The sequence below is a fragment of the Branchiostoma belcheri genome, unplaced genomic scaffold (genome assembly GCF_001625305.1).
Source record: "Branchiostoma belcheri isolate BF01 breed outbred unplaced genomic scaffold, Haploidv18h27 scaffold115, whole genome shotgun sequence".
Taxonomy (NCBI): Eukaryota; Metazoa; Chordata; class Leptocardii; order Amphioxiformes; family Branchiostomatidae; genus Branchiostoma; species Branchiostoma belcheri.
This window is the reverse complement of record NW_017802547.1, coordinates 875268-893007: the sequence shown is the minus strand read 5'-3', so window position 1 is coordinate 893007 and position 17740 is coordinate 875268. Positions and strand designations below refer to the sequence as shown.

General features: G+C 37.8%; 1 protein-coding gene across 8 annotated transcripts in view; it reads right to left on the bottom strand.

Annotated features, from left to right (window-relative positions):
- The window catches only part of LOC109462328 (rho GTPase-activating protein 5-like), a 50515-nt gene that overhangs the window by 23126 nt on the left and 9649 nt on the right, over positions 1-17740 (bottom strand). For all 8 annotated transcript variants that reach the window (XM_019758860.1, XM_019758859.1, XM_019758861.1 and 5 more), the window contains exons 2-7: positions 3959-4611; positions 2845-3183; positions 2217-2404; positions 1702-1841; positions 850-1062; positions 305-410 (exon numbers count right to left, since the gene is read on the bottom strand). In XM_019758860.1, coding sequence (XP_019614419.1) covers positions 305-410; positions 850-1062; positions 1702-1841; positions 2217-2404; positions 2845-3183; positions 3959-4364 — 1392 coding nt within the window. In that variant the 5' untranslated portion in view covers positions 4365-4611. The remainder of the gene's footprint in view (positions 1-304; positions 411-849; positions 1063-1701; positions 1842-2216; positions 2405-2844; positions 3184-3958; positions 4612-17740) is intronic.

Genomic DNA, 17740 nt, shown 5'->3' with positions numbered 1-17740 from the left:
GGTGCATATGCACAGGTAAAATTGGGGCTTGGGGAAGGCACTTTCATCATCAGTCTTGTCGTCCTGACGGACGATCTGCTCCAATCAAGTACGATGGGTGCGGCGGTGTGCCGCCAAACCAGCATTACTTCTGCAGTACTTGCCACAGTTTTCACACAAGAATGCCGTGGATAGGCACTGTTCGTGTCTCTTGCGTTGTCTGTCCAGCTCCTTGGATTGCAGGTGGGACTTTACACCTACATGAATTTCTTCACTTGACTTGACTTGACTTGACCCAAATTTTTACAAATTACAAGAAAATTACCTGGTAGCTCTCTTCCTCCATAAGGAATATGTGCACATCTTCCCAAGGCTTCCCAGGTAAAACATGTCCTGTGTGTTCCAGTAACTTCCTGAACTCATGCTTCATTCTGGAAAAACAAACAAACAAGACAACAGGGATTACTATCATGCCAGGATTGTACATTATTGACTTGCCACACAGAGAGAAAATAGATGGAAAAGAAATTCTTAAAAGGGTGGATACAAAAGACTATGGCTACATTAATTTAGTACATTGAAAATGCCTGGCAGCACTAAATCTACACCTGTATACTGGTGGCTTAGACCCACACATGTGGCATATAGGGCAGTGCCCATCTCCATTTCTATACTGTACAAGCACTATAGGAGGTACATGTAGTATTGTTTTTGGCTATTTCAAATGCTTGAAGAATAAAATGATGACAAAAATGCTAAGATTAGTAAGAAATGTCAGTAAATGCCCATATCAGACAGATTTCCTTATCCAGAATGTTTTTTGTTCTGCCGCCCTGAAATCTCACTGAATGCCTGTAAGACTTTTGATACCTTTCCTTCTTCTGCGCAGCTTGTAGTTTGTTGACGTGGTTCTTAAAGACAGTTTCAGCCTCGGGCATCTCCAGCAGGTCGAAGGGTATTCTCTTGTCCACCAGGTTGTCCACGTGGTCACTCTCCCGCCAGGGCATGTCGTCCGGCAGGACAACAAACCACTCCTCAAACTGGTCCTGTCTCTGGAGGATGTTCTGTACACTCGGCCAAGTCCTGCAAGAACAGAGGAAAAGGAGAAGTGTGAATTTCAAAAGAAACACTCATGAATGTATACATTTTATCTACTAGTATGTTCATACAAATTGATGAGGTCTAGAAAAAAAATGTTGTGTTTCCTGACTGACCCTATAAAAAACTGCTGACCCTAGCCTTTTTCTAGGGTGGACCACTGCAAGGGACATATTATATTTCGAGCTGATTGACCTTTTCTAGCTCCATCATCTGATACCTAATTAATGAAATGTTGTACAATTGGTTTTCCAACATTGACATTGAAAATGAAAGTGTCCACATGGAAGTTTTTCTTCGTTAAACTGTATTGTATACATTGTATCACTAGAGATTGCTAAAGTCTAATAAAAAAAGAAAGAAAAAAGATACCCCTACCTACCGACCCTAAATTTTTAAAGACTGAAACAGGAAACATAACATTTTTTTCCTAGACTTGATGAGTACAAGGAAGACAATGTGATAAAAAGATAATACAATATCAGTACCAACAATTGCTGCAGTACCAAAAATAGCTGCTAGGACACTCATGCCTTGACAAAGACTGGAGTTGTACAGTTGAAAATTTGGATAAGTCCAATCCCAAGTTGGAAATTACAGTTAAAACAAGGCAAAAATGCTGACCTGTCTAAGATGAGGTCTAGACTTGGAGCGAGTGCGTCCAGGGCTCGTGGCAGCTGACTCAGGTACTCCACTTGCTTCCTGGCCTGATGTTCCTCCTTCAACTTCTTGATGTGTCGTCTGAACAGCTTCTTAGCTGACATCTAAGACAAACAACAACAAGAACAACACCATGTAAACAACACATAATGGGAATTTTTTAGCCCAAAAGGATTCTCTCACACTCCAAGAAATACATCAAGGAATTAGAACACTACACCACACAGACGCCATTTCTTTTCTCGGAACAAAGAGGTCCCGAGTTTGAATCCTGCATTGCCACTTATCTTGTTGTGCCCTTGGGAAACGCACTTTATATTAATTTCCTAACTTTACTCGGGTGAAAATGAGTATCTGTTGTCCGTTCACGCGTTTGCCTGCGTTGATGACAGCATAACAATAAGTTGGAAAAAAACTTGAGTATGCCGTTGCCATGTGTTGTATTAAATGTTGGAATAGAAATTTAAAAATATTTGCACCTTCCCCAGTAAGTCGCAGTAGTGCTGGAAGTCTGGTTCTCTCTCCAGTTTCTTGCTGACAGAGTTCCATGTGTCGTGGTAGTCTCGTACTGTCCGTACCACCAGGTTCTGGTAAGCCTCTGTCGCCACGTCCAGTACCTCCTTACGTCTCAGCGCCGCTTCATGGAAAGGGATGATCTTAGACTTCCCTACAGAAGAAAAGTTTAAAGTGTTAAGACTTGAGATCCAACACAAAGTTTTCTCACCTAGAGTTTTTGACCAGTCACTCTGGTCTTCCTCAGTAGACTGACCCAGTGAGGCTTGTCACGTGGTTTCTCTGAAGTGTGTCGTCAACACGTGACAAGCTTCACTGGGTCAGTCTACTGAGGAAGACAAGAGGAACTGGTCGAAAGATCCAGGTGAGAGAAATTCTTCGTGTGTTGGATATAATGGATCCAATATAATACTTCGAAATCTATTATAGCAGATTTCTTTTTATAGATGAGGACTTTAAAATCTATGAATCCAATACAATACTTTGAAATCCACAGTAGAATTTGTTTTATAGATGAAGACTTTAAAGTATACAATAGTTCTGGACATAGCCAACACTTGTTTTACCCAATTTTGATAACAAATGATCTCTGACCTCTGGACTTGTCGATCATTTGCGCTAGCACGACGAACGCCAGGTCCACGTTCACATTCTCGTGCGCTGACGTCTCGACGAGGGGGATGCCGACTCTCCGATTGGACGCAAAGTCCCGCGCCTCTCTCAAATACTGGTCCACAGCGTCGTCGCATTTGGTTGCTACTAGAAGGGCGGGCTTCTTGGTTTTTGCTAGGTTTGTGAAGCAGTTCTGGAGGAAGCGCATTTGGTCTTCCTGTGGCCGATTCTGGACCAGACTCACGTCGCAGACAAGGATAAATCCATCGATGTTCAGCTTCCCTTCTGGCATTGTCTTCTGTTCAAAGTCCTGTTCAATACCTAGGAGAAAAAGAATACGTAATTATTCCAATTTTTTCACTGCACTTTAATGTTCACTGTTTTCACTGTCACTTTTCAGGGCTCAAAATACTGGGTGCATGTGCATCTAAGTGCACCCAAATTTGGAGCTGTGCACCAAGTTTTTTTTGTGGGCGCACCACTGGACCAAGATATTTTCATAGGTTTACGTTTATGTTTAAGTTCCGTGAACATTGTCCATTTTCCTCAGACTGTGAAATTTTGCTAGTCATGAATTCAAATGGGGCCCAAACAGCTTTCCTATTAAAATATTAGTATTCTAAAGTGCCATTCAAAAAAGATTGTAAGAAAAAAAAGGTCATAAACTTCGAGGAATTGAAAAGGGCATGGTGAGTGAACCATACCTCTGACATTTTGCCGATAATTTCTGTAATCATAACTGGATACAATAAAGACTGCCACTTCACAGGTCCTGAACTTCCAACGTTAGCCAAATTTAAGCTTCAAAATTAGCTTCAGTTTAAGAACAGTTTGACTAACAAAGTCATCAATGAGAGAAAAAATTACTGAATAGCATAAATTCATCTCCTTTTCTAGACACTTGGAAAGGAAGTTTTTACAGCCTTTGGCCTTCACCCTTTACCTGTCTTTTTGTGTCAGTTTTGTCCGTCAAGTTTGACAGAATGGTATGAAATTTTTTCCATCAAACGCTACAAAGATGCTGCAATTGACAGAAAAATGGGTGCTGGCTAAAGAACCTGAGAATAAATAGAGAATGTTTGCAATGCAGACCCACCTAACTGATCCTTACAAATGTACATGAGTTTCTCTGCGGACACCACCTTTGCCACAGCCGCTCGCTTGATGTACGGCATGAAGGTGGAGGTCCTTAAAGTCTGGAATGACGTGTCATCGATAAATTCTGTCTGTTCCACGACATGAAATGTGAAGTCCTGTCCTTCGTCCCAAGTCTTTGTCACCTCTCCCCAGTAGAGGAAGTGGTCGTTATTGACAACGCGGCCGCCGAAATCGCTCTGACTCAGCACCGAGATATGTTCGTGGAAGTAGTTGTCTGCCAGCGGGCGTACAAAACGGTTGCATAAACACGACTTCCCCACTCCTTGCGCTCCCTTGTCCCTCTCTGTTCCGGAAAGTCCGACGACGCTGATGTTAAAAGTCCGCATTTCCTTGGTCTTCGCCATTTTCTTCGAGTTTGTCGATAATCCTATAGCAGCAGATACGACTTATATTATAATACTGATGTTCACGCAAATCTCTTCGGTGGTTGGTGGATGACTTGGGCAGCTAGGATTCTATTGGCTACTTGTAGTGATGTGCAGGAAAGCTGTCACATGATGTGCAGGTGGGTATCTTGCTGTAGACCAGTGGCATCAGCTTTACTGATGGTAACAAGGTTGGACATCCATACTAGGACAGTTGCAGTTGTTCCTATGAAGAAATATAAAAAGAACAACATTTAGACTACATACTTTATTTTAATAAAATTTATGTTGACCAACTATAACATACAAAATAGCAAGAATTCATTAAAGACTCATTATAGTTGATTAAGGCTCATATTGGAGAAAATGATACAAACAGCATATTTCAAAACTTGTAGACAGACATATGTAAAATTGTCATCGAGTCAAAATAGGGTCATGGCTACAAATTAGAAGCAGCAATTAAAAATTACGTACACACATTGTATAAGCATAACATTTCCTGTTTAAATGTAAAACTATGAATAAGTAATATCCAAAAACGAATGATAGTATCACATTGATAGGTCCTATACAACTAGCACTTCTTATGCTGTATATGTACAGCTGCATACATATGTCAACTGCAGTCCTACTTTTCGAGATTTTCTCCTGGTCAATGAAGTAGACGCTTCAGACGAAGAGAGGTAATTCAAGACTTCACTTTCTCCCTTCCCAAAAATTCCGCACTGGAAACAGAGCACAGTAACCTGACCTGATAGTTCCAACTGGACTGTTGTACAAAATCCCTTTTAAATTCCGCAAGTAACGCAACCGACGACAATGGTGCTCACTGTTTGAATTCATGACGTGAAGCTATAATCTGGCCCGGAAAGGTAACGCCTGCAAACAAACCCGGCCCCACGTCAAGAGGTTCAAAGTTCAAAGTTACGTGTCCCAAATCTAAAACCGGCTAGGTGATTGTGTGTACATGCTACCAGTAGACACACAACTGTAGAATGTAACAACCTTTTCCAGCACAGGCCAGTTAGAAGGACAGATAAGCAGCTAGAAAGGGTTACGTCACAATGTAAATATGCTTCACTATCGAGACAAGCAATGCCAACACCCGTTATGACATCATTGTATTGTTTAAGGGTCAAAGCGTTCCAGTTAGCTGAGTGAGTCAAACACAGAGCAAGTTTATCATTAACAGTATGACCTGATTTCAAAAGTTTGTTATTGCACAAATGCTGAAAGGTCACCAAGCACTGTTCCCTCGAAAGCTAGGACTTTTAAAATGTGTTCCCTATTTCGGTTAGCACCCAGGAATACAATACAATGCAAGGCAAAGTACAAATATTAGCAACCCTCCATATTGTTGCAAAGACCTTCTTTGTTGCTAATCATATACAGGTATAATATACATCTACCTCTTTGCGATTTTCCCATAGTCTAACAAAAGCAACATAGCATATGCTGTTATCATACTGTTTCATAGTGACTGGAATATTATCATAGACATTTACATACGAAAATTTCCCCCTCGCCGTATTTTTAAGAGACCTAACCGTCCTGTATTTTCCCACCACCATACCTGGTCAGCAACAATGCCACCTTGTCTAACACAGGGTTGGACAAGTCCCATTGCCCACTTGCCCAGGGCAAGTAAAAGTACTGTTCGGGCAAGTGAATATCCCCCTGTACTTGCCCGATTGGGAAAGTAAATTTTTGGGATGCGAAGTATACCCGCTATGGTATTTGGAGCAAAATTACTCATGATTTGGCCATAATGATATTATATTAAGTCTCAAACCACCTTATTTTGATAACTCTAAAATGAAAATAGTTTTCTTGCTGGTAGTGAAAATGCATATAAAAATGTCGTTTATTTTGGGCAAGTGAAAAGTTGGTTCGGGCAAGTGGAGATGTCCATGTACTTGCCCAATAGGGCAAGTGGATTTTTGAAAACTTGTCCAACCCTGTAACATGCCAATTACAATTAGGCACTATCAAGTCAACTATTTGTTTGAAGAACAGTGAACAGGCAAAGGTACCTGTATCCGTAACATAGTTCTAATTGTACATTTCAGCACAAATACAATGTGAAATACGCATGGTACCATTCTGAGCATTTCAAACATGAAATTCTACAATTTGACAATAAATCCTGAATGTAAAAATTATATCAGATCAAGAAAGATTCATATAGATAAACATATGAATACTATGATTACGTTAATTTACGACTTGTTCAAGATTAAAATCTACCATGCAATACATGGAAAGAAACGCTGTATTTAATTGCGTGTGCCATGAAATTGGGGACGAGCAGTAGTCAGCATTAGCCTAAGTGCTGCAGAGCTTACAGCTATTACTCACAGGGTAACTATGCAAACAGCTGGGAAACCAACAAGACAACCCTTTTCCTCGGGAGGAATCTTGCTTCACCTGCTATGACTGGACAATGGACAAACGAAAGAAGAAACTCGGCCAACGCAGTGTAAAAATAATATATGTAGCCATAGCATTTCTTTTCACCCAAGAAATTTCTGTACATTTTCAGTATATACATTTCTTGTGATGTAATGTAAAGTATCAGTGTTCTATGCATATTACACAACTTGAACAAAAAAACTTTGCATTAAAACAATTCAACTGACCAAATTCGACATATAAAATATTGTTGAAAATCATATTATGCATTTCAGTAAATTTACACTTCATGATACATAATGTCAATAAATGGTTATAGATTTTTCCCACTCACAATAGTATATCTGTACAATAACCGTTAGTCACACACATTGAGATGTCAGCCCACACATTCTTGTAAAGGTCAGAAAGTAAATTTTGACGTTTATAAAATCTATCATCAAATGGATAAAATTATAGTCGCCCAATACTGCACTAGCACTTGTCTTATAGTAAATAAAAATTAGGAGGCAAAGAATTAAAAAGCACAAGTCATAAAGACAATAGATGTAAGGAAAATATGGCAACCACGCATTGTTTCGAGTCTTGAACGAGCTTAGTACACAGTAGACATGAAACGTTTCTACTCATTATCTCAAAAGACCCACCTTTAAACGGAACACAACCTTTTGCTTGTCCTTCCAATGTTATAGTGTACTCAAGGACATGTTCTAGGACACAACTTCCAGCTGTATTTTGACCTATGCAACCAGGAACCTTGTCCTGACCTCTCCTGAAACCCAACACAAACGTGTGCCAGTCAAAATACTCCCCTTTTATCCTGTAAGGGGCCCACCAGCACCACGCATCACTTCCTGTGTAATACCATATAAGGACGTGGCTCATTTTGCACCATTCTGGCAACAGGTGTGACAGTTTAATGTTCCCAGACAAAGAGCCAAAACCTCCATAATATTCACGTGTTTTGTGTATTTATCAAAAGCAGGACGCAATTGTTTTGACACTGTACAGAAAGGCATTATGAGTTTTGAAGTACAAAAAAAATTACTTAAGAAAATAACCAAATACCAATGTTTTGCTGAAGTTATATTACAACATGTGAAAAAGCATGATTGTCAAAGTTCTAATACTGTAAGTCATTTAATGTTCGTGGTAGCAAAAGTTTGCATTCTGACTGAGAAAAATGGACATGTTCCTGGAGATATATGTTCATGGTGGCGGCAGGTGCAGCAAAAAAAGTCAGCAAATCATTTAAGGTAATGATAAGTTTGCAGTACAGACGTAAAAGTACCGCAAAAAATAGTGAATTATAGTATTCTTACAGGACTATCACATATTTCAATTTTTTTCATTTCTTACAGTCAGACTAATTATATACATGACCTAACTATGACCAATAATTTGGGTGGTTGAGTCAGTACCTGTTGGCGTCAGGACAATTTGTTTAGCCTAAACAAATTTACCGAACTACAAACATTCCTGACTTCTGACAATAGAAAAACAAAACATACACAAACTTTCAGTGGAAGACGCTTGAATTTCAAGTTAAGCGTGACACTTGTCATAAGACAAAAAAAATGTATCATTGACTCTTAGTTATACAAAGTTTGTTAAATTACGAATTACATACAAATTATGACACATTTATGACATGCCTGTTTTAGGCACATCTTATGTGATGGTAAAATTATTGGCTGATTCTAATTATGACTACATAAATGTTGATTACAACATGGAAATTTCAACAGGAAATATCATCTTTTCAGATTTCCACAACTATGAAAGATGCATGTATGTATACAACATATCAAAAATAACGTTAAATACAAAATGAAGTGTTGGGATGATAAGTTTCAGAGCAAGCTTTTCTTCCCCATCAAACTTTTATGACCAAGCAAGGATCCCTGATACCGATCAATTGTTCTGGGTAATTAATTTGACTGAGATGTCTTTGTCCATAGCTCAAACAGATGGTAATTGAAACATTCTGGATAAGCCAGCTTTCCCGCCCACAACCAATTAAGTACTGAGCCCCTTTACTATCTGCTGATAGCAGTAGGGATAAATTCACCTTCAAGGCATGAGCACTAAAAGTAAACCTGAAAGAAAATGCTTGGTCTAGAACATAAAACAGTTCTCAAAGTATTTTATCCACAATTCACAATTGTCTGCACTAGACAAATTTTACCTTCACCAATCAGAATTTAGGAAGTGTGGATCATACTAAAACTGTTCGGAAACCATTGCCATCATTTCTTCTATACTTCAAAGGTGGTAACAGCAAATAAAAATCTACATACACCTTCCTACATTTGTATATAAACCCAGTACATGTATGTTAGGTGCAGGTAGACATCAGAAATACCTGCACAGCTTCAATTTTACCTGTACTAACCTGCATATACCAAGTACATGGACCAGTACAGGTTAGGCGCAAGTACTAGTAGGCATCAGAAATACCCTGCACAGCTCCAATTTTACCTGCGTTAACCTGCATGTGCACCAGGTCTATAACTCTGTATACACGCCCAAGATTTTAACCCACTGAAATGTTTAGCCAGTGTGACTGATAACATGACATGAGGGAGTTTCCTATCACTTCCTGTTGTCACCAGTCAGTAATCTACTTGTGAGACATAAACAAACTGAACTAGAATCAACCAGATCTTTCCCAAAGCATTTCTTCATTTCTACGTCAATCTTCAGCTATGTAAACTTGTAAGTACCCTTTCCACTTAATATCTGGATATATACAAAGTATTGAGAATTGTGATGACACTTTCCACTGGAGCAAAAATTGTTGTCATGTCTTGTCCATGACTAAATGGGTTTTCCCTTCGTCACTTCCCTTTTCTCACACACAGACATGCATACATGACATATTTCTACTACCACTTGCCCATCCCCTAAGTTATATGTACTACAATTCTACTAAAAGTAGTTTCCATAGCATTAACATCTAATACAATGTATATAGCATATGAAAATATAATCATTTATTCAATACTACTTTTAGACAAGAAACAGTTAAAGATTTGATGCATGATTGTCTTCCTAGAAATGATTCTTAGACTTCTAAGAAAAGACTTTCATGACTAAATCCTTGATCAAACTTACAGTTTGTAAACAATTACTAAAAACAAAGTATCCTGGTTTCCAAATTCGACCCATTACATCAATATGGAGAAAGCTTGAATTGTTTTAAATCAATCAATGTTTTACAATGTTCGTAGACTGTAGATTGAAAAATGTTTTTTTGTGAATACATGTCTTCCACATGACTCTCCACAGTCCAATCTAGTAGATTAGTGTCTGCTGTCTCGTATGCTGAAAACATAATGTCTGGTATGGGCTGGCGTCTCCTCAACAAAATGAGAAATTTTTCCAAGCTACGCAACCGGAAGCCAATTTGTACACTGCACTGCCAACATATTCAGGCAGCATTTTTAAGTCATTGTTTACGATAAATTACATTTTCTTAAAGAACCAGATTAGAAATACCCAACTGCGGTCTGCATTTTACAGAGACATTTTCAATATTTTAAAAGGAAAGATAAAACAACCTGCAATTTTGTAGAAAGAAAAATTTCGAGTTAGGTGAGGCTAGGTCCAGACTTACTAATACGAGTGTGTACTTGGAAAATGTATGTCTGAATTGCAGAACAAAATATTTTGACATTCTGCAATATCGCAGAACACTGAGATACCCAATTACACTCCTTTAGTACACCTGCCAAATATTGAGAATACGCAGAATGTTATATTAATTTTCAGGCCAATTACAAACGTTCACTGGTGGTTAGAGTAGATGACATGAAACAACAGGGTCTATAAAGGACAGAGAAATTATACTGCAAATAATTGTAGTGAGACATGACATCACGATTTGGCTTTGTTACAACCTTCTGTCCCAGAAAATCTTTGTCAACATTGACAATTCAGATGTAAACCTATCTCCAAAAACAGCTGACAATTTCCTCTTCAATGTAACTTAATATTCTATTGTTGACATCCCTATTGTACCTTTCTAACAGCCTATCAAGACAGCTAAATGACCCTTCAGCAAGCTGGCTTTCAGCCACTATATTATTAGACATGTGTCTACACAATTAGTTTCAGCGGGATAAAAGCTTCTCTATTGAGTTTTCCAGCACAATTGATGAAACCTCTGCGCTAACAAGGCTTCTCTACAACTGGAGGGACATCTTTTGTGTGTAAAGAGAAAATCAAGTTCGAGGGAAAACTAATTATTCAGGGTGGAGCAGTGTTTCTTCCTGTAGCAATTTTCTCTTGTTTATTCCACCTGACTTAAGGTTTAGACCACTGAAGACCTTCCTTTGTTACTGTACAGTACTATGTAAAATCAGCAGTGTTAGAAATACCCATCCGCAGTCTGCATTTTGCAGGGACATTTTTAAAATTACAGAAGAAAAATCAAGAAACCTGCAATTTTGCAGACTAAATCAGGCTTGGGGTTCAATAGTGTTTAATGGCTTTGGTGTTAAATACTGACTCTATAATATACAACAAATTTTGCATGTATTTTTCAACTTGCATGTAAAATGTTTTCCAACATGCAATTTTTTGTATGCCAAGGGTTGAGATCCGGACTTTTAAGTGTGTAGTTGCATGAAGTATTCCTAAATTGCAGAACAAAACTTTGACATTCTGCAATTTTGCATATTACTGAAAAATGTATATTTACCCCTAATCAGTCAACTGAAATGGCATTTAATTTCAAAATTCAGGGGAGTCAGCAAAATATTTAAAAATATCTTTTTAAAGACCCTTTCCAATATAAATGGGACAGTATTCCAAGAACAGTTCCAAGCTACAATGCTTAGAAAGTATAGAAACGAATTCTCTTGAAGCAGCTTGGTATTTCCAATAGAGCATACAGTTAAATTCAATGATCATATTTTTCCCAGCCATTTCATGCCCATGTGAAAGCCTCTATTCATAACGGTTCCAAAGGCAGAACGCTTTTGATTTCACTGACCATACTCCCCTATGTAACACCTGTTTCTACATTAGAACTACATGACACCACCATAGGGACTACAAATATGAGAAGTAGGGAATGTTCATTATGGTCAAAATAAAATCTTTCTCCTTGGTATGTGGATATTAGTTGTCATTAGCCTGACTGACAAGTCATCCTCCAAAAGATAAACATTTCAATATTTTGTGTGCAACATGATATATCTTTTAACCTTTTCCCTGCTGAGGTAGACTTTGGGCAAGAAATTTGTATTGGATGCGGGTTGAGGTAGCAAGAAGAAGGTTAACACTACCAGATGGTCCTAATTACAGTTTAATATTCTGTAATTCAATTATCTTTCCCCCTTCTCTGTAAGACGTTTGAAGGATATATGGTGCTAAAATAGACTAAATCCAATTATTACAATAGAGGAAGTACCGTACAGCTTACCAATACCTACCAATAATACGGTACTGTATTTGATATCATTTACTCTATTCAAGAAAGCAGATAATTATCAAAATTAAAGATGAAGAATTAATGTGTGTCTATCCAAGTATTTAGTCTTGTGTTTTAAATTGTATCTACCGGTATTGAATCTATATGCATTATTTTCTAATTCTGCATATTATATTAACTTCAGGGTATTATTACACTATGGCATATGACCAGAATAATTTAATTCCTTATAAGATATTTTTTATATCTATCAATAAACCCCATCTTGAAGAAAGAGAGAGGAATATTGTTGCATGATATTTTGTACCCTTGACATGCTTATCTAATATCATAACAAAATGCACGTCTACCTGGAATACAAAATAGCAGCTCATACCGGAAGTCATAAGTCATAAATGCGACGTCTCTGCATCCAAATTTGCCATTGGGAAGATCAACAATCAGTGATAGGAGAGTAATACGGGGCTTGCCAGGCTGCTACAAAATCAGATTCCAATTTAGGACTGCTATCAGGCCGTATTAATGTTATTTCATTTAAGGCGGGTGCTGGTTTAATGCAAGTACAGGTGATGCCATGCTGGGTGGTGTTCATGTAGCATACAGAATCCGACAGAACGTTGCATCAAGGAAAAGATAAGATGATTGTGTGGTAATTATTTATCATTTGATCTGTTCCAATGACAGGGACGCTGCACGGGGCCTGATGACTCGGCGCGACCGTGCATATGGCCGATGTTGGGTGATGTCACCTTGTAAAGCATTACCTCATCACCCTGGCTAGTCTCAAAATGAACGGGCGTCGTTTGGAATACAAAAATCTAAGGCCTCATCAGGGCCTTGAAAACTTGGCATATGGAAGATGACGTCGGCCACACCTATTTGATTTGTTGGTTCACGGATTCGCCAGCTTCATTTTTTTCTGATTTGCAAAATAAACATTTCAGCCTCTGAACCAACTCCAAAAAGCTCATATTTTGGCCACAACAGTTGAAGGAAGTCTCTTCTCTTCAGAGTTGTTATAATTTTTCTGTCTATCAATGTTGTGGTTTGATTAAAAGTTGAAATTACAAACCAGCCTGGTATGTTGACTTCATGGCTCCTATCATAGCATTTGGGACTATCATAGGCTGCCTAAGATGTTTTTGTTTTTTTTTGCCCTGTGGCTTCAATTTTTTTCTGAAAAAATCTGAGAACTAACACATTTATCTAATTGTTGTGGCCGCATCCTCACAATATAGGACAGACTACTGAACTTGTCCTTCCTAAACAGAATATGAGAAGTAATTTCCGACCCTGCATTCACGGTTGCAATCTTGCATAATTACGCAGGTTTTGCAAAGCCCTCGGAAATTTCATCAGATCATGTCTATGGCTCTCATTTGCAGACAAATAAATTTAATCATATCTCTGCAACATTTGTCCCACACACGATCCGCATACGTGTATGCGTAGGCAGCATATTATACGGCATGATTATATCAAACTTTGATGATAGTTGTATATCACATATCTAGCTATCGGATGGTCCACAAACATTACCTACAATGACAGGCTAGAATTAAGTAGAAAATATTTCATTCACAACAGCAAGCTGTACTTTCCAAAAGTTGTCAACGTCAAAAATAAAACATGAAATTTATACATGTGCCTTCCAAGAACAACCATGGAAATTGTAACAATGACTGTCTCTGGAGATGACCTTGGAATTGGGAAACCAGGATAATTGTCAAAGGTCAAACATCCCAAGTCAAGCTCTTAAACTTGAGATTACAGAAATGCTGCTTCAGTTCATTTTTTTCTTAAACAAGGAACATATCTTACATATGGAAACCAACTTAGGATCAAAATTCTGACAGGTTATAGTGAGACTGACGTAAGTTTTGGCAAGAATCAAAACTGTCCAATTTGCACATATGTATGCTTTACATTTGAATGAAACAATTCTCGAAATAACTCTTCTTATTACAAGAAGTATGAGAAAACTATACATGTTATTGCACTTTTACAGAAGAGATATGGAATTAGAGGGATATCCTAAAGACTAAATAAATATGACCTTTAACATAAGTTGTTTATGCTAAAAAGACATGGAAGATTGGTTCTGGTAGCAAAAACAATTGCAGTGTATCCCACATCTTAAAGTTAAACATTCAATACAGACAGATGTAATATTATATAATAATAAAACACTGTTCAAAGGATTTCAGGAACAAGATTTTTTACATGCAAATAGATTATGATCAAGTTGGGTTTTTCACAGCGAAGTGTAAACATGTAATTTTACAAGGTGTCGGAAGCATCCTGGGATTCTGTCCAACTACAAGTGGTAAGCTGGTGATCAGGACATGGAAAGCTCCAGTTCCTTGTGTCCATGTGATCTATAAAGGAATTCCAACTTGGCAATGAAGGGAGGTGAGTGGGTGGGGGGCAGTGCCCCTGTCAACATGCCAGCTGTCTGATTTGGGCTCCGTTAATTCTATTGCATGTTTCTCACACTGGACCATCCAATGCAATTTCAGGGCATCAAACCTGGATTTTAAAACTCAATTTTCTGGTCATTCTTTTAATGTAGTTGAGTCAACCCTATATCCCATAGCATATTGATATAATCTGTGGGGCAAATATGCGATGTCGCTGACAGAAAACGGTTACTAGTTTTGTATCATCTATAAGCTGGTTCTAGCTATTTATGGGCGGTACCCAAAAATAAAGAGATGCCTCACGTGGCTTGTTCTGGGGCTATTTCAAAATATAGAATGGGTGATGCCAGAACCAACTTCTTAATTAGTCTGTAATCATTACTTCTTTCTTATCCATTATTGCCATATCTTAGATATTGACAGTATTTTATCTATATGCATGCCAACTCAAGTCAAGTTCATCCACATGGAAATGCTACCCCCCTGGTGCAATGCATCCTGGGAATGTGAAAACAGTTAATGTATGTGTCTTACCCCGCCCCCACAAACAATAACAAACTGGTCCTGCTTCATATGTGGCAAGAGAAACACTACTCTCTGGTAACATTCTACTTTTTCTAGTATTGACATCATGGTTAACCTTTTACATGCTAAGGGAAATTTCATATCTTCTTTTTGCTGTGGGACTATACAGGCACAGTAATGGTTAAATTCCCACCACCCAAATCAACTTATAATTATACCAAATAACACACGACCCAAAAGACTACCTGATACAAGCCGCCCACATACATTATTCAAACAAATTAAAATACTTCTTCCTAACCCCCGCCACCCACAGCTATATTAGATCATGTCAACCCATGGTCGACTGGCTTTCCTAAACTTAAGTCGACATTGCACTGTTAACTACCTTTGGTCATTGAATTTTAAAAAATCCCCCAGTCAAGTATATTTTATTTTATTTACGGCCATAAAATCTGACCCGTTCACACTCAAAAAAATGAATCGGTTTGATGATTTCTAAAACAATTCAATGCTCAAACGAATCACTCTTTTCTGGTGAGAACACTGGGTCTTTATCCTATCTGAATTCAAAATTATGAAGGGCTCAGTGACCGAAAAACATTGGCCAATCTCTAAAAATCTACGTGACTAAAAGGATGCCTGCGGTATTGTCTTCCAAAATGTCCTTTTCGTCTCATAGAGTAGACTTTGTTAAGGTGAGCTATTTTCCTGCTGTGTACCCAAACCTATCATCAAAACACAATTCACAGAGCCTCCATTTCCCAGTACAATTTTCCTTTAACACCCTGAAGGATATGAGGTACTGACCTGTTGAAAATTAGTCTGGAGATGCAGACCTTTTTTATTATCACGGTCAAAGAATTATGCTTATCTTTACACTGGCTAAAGCTATGGTGTGGACACACTAGTGACTAATGATGTTCATAACATTCACCAAACATTGCTTGGGGTGTAAGTTTATTCCAATGTTTCTTACAAAATAGGAAAACATGTTGTATTTCTACATGAAATGGCAAAAATTCACTGAAAAAACTGCAAACTGAAAAGTCCCCCCTCCCAAATTCTGAAATTCTCCATCACCAAGACACTATTATAAATCACAATTTGTTGTCAATGTCTAGACAATGTACGCTAATGCATAATGTCACTGTTCCATATTTTTACCAAATAGAAAATTGAAAATTCAACTAGTCCCCAAAGAATTATACTCTACAATTGATATCTTTCCATTTTTTTTTAAAAATGTGCATATGCATTTGAACATTACCTGCCGTCCGATGACTTATGATGAAAAAAAACGATCGCACTGAGAGAGGAGTATAGTATTTGTCTAATCTAGTACACAAGGAAAACGTCACAAGAATGATTTAGAAAGTCCCTTTTTGCAAATCTATAGCTACATTACATGATATTAATAATTCAGATATGGGTGAGCTGATAAATTGGCCCTGAGCTGAGCGGTAAGACTGGTAGCCTGCACTCCGAGTCAGGAATATCATCCTGCGTGCACCACATCTATTCCGATCGATTGAGCAGCAGACAGCGTACGAAATGAACCTGGATGCCATTATGATAAATAATGCAGCGTTGCATATTGATAAGGAATGAAATATATCAGACAATTGGGAACCTCGTAATACATTAGTACATATTTTCTACCTGAACTAACTACAGTTAAACATTATTTCTTTATCTAAGAAAGTGACATAAATTTGAAACTCAAGACACTAAATAATGATATTATCAATAATGTTTAGATAATTAGAAAGTGACGAATAAGACTTTGAGATATGCCTGCATTTTATTACATCAAATGTTACATTAAGAATTTATCTTTTACATTTCTTTGAGAGAATTACTCCCAAAAGACCAATAGATAAGTAATTGTATAAATAATGTATTACCAGATAAAACTTAAGAGTATAAACCATTTTGAGCAAACTACTTTATATGCGTCTTTCTAGGCAGTATGTTTCTTTTTATGCATACCTTCAGGAATTCAAAATCTAATTTCTAAACATACTAAATAAAAGAGCTTGTTGTGCAATGCTTTTAATCTTTCATTCATGATATGCAACAAAAATGATAAGATGATACAATTAGTATAGCCCCACAAAGCTCTCACTGGCGCATTTAATAACAGATGTAGCAAATTTGATCATGACCTCCAAAATTGCACAGTAAATCAAATCATGTCCTTTTCCCTGTCGCGTAATAAACCATAAAACTTCCACAGGGAAATTCCCATCATGATGGCCATATCTCCAAATTTAAAAGCTGTATTAATTTGCATACGTCTATGATTTAGTACGTGCTAAAAGGAACTGGTCAAGCCAGGTAGTGACAATCTACTTTGTGATCTATCACCTATAACTCAGCTGTATTTGGCTGATGTCCAGACGTATAAAAATCCCTTTTACCTAGGGGGCGAACGTAAAGGGAATTTTAACGATGAATTACGCTGATAAAACAACGGTACCTTTAGGTATCTACACCCAAAAGAGATACATATTCATTAGTTTGACAAAAAGACAAAGAGGATTACAAAACGA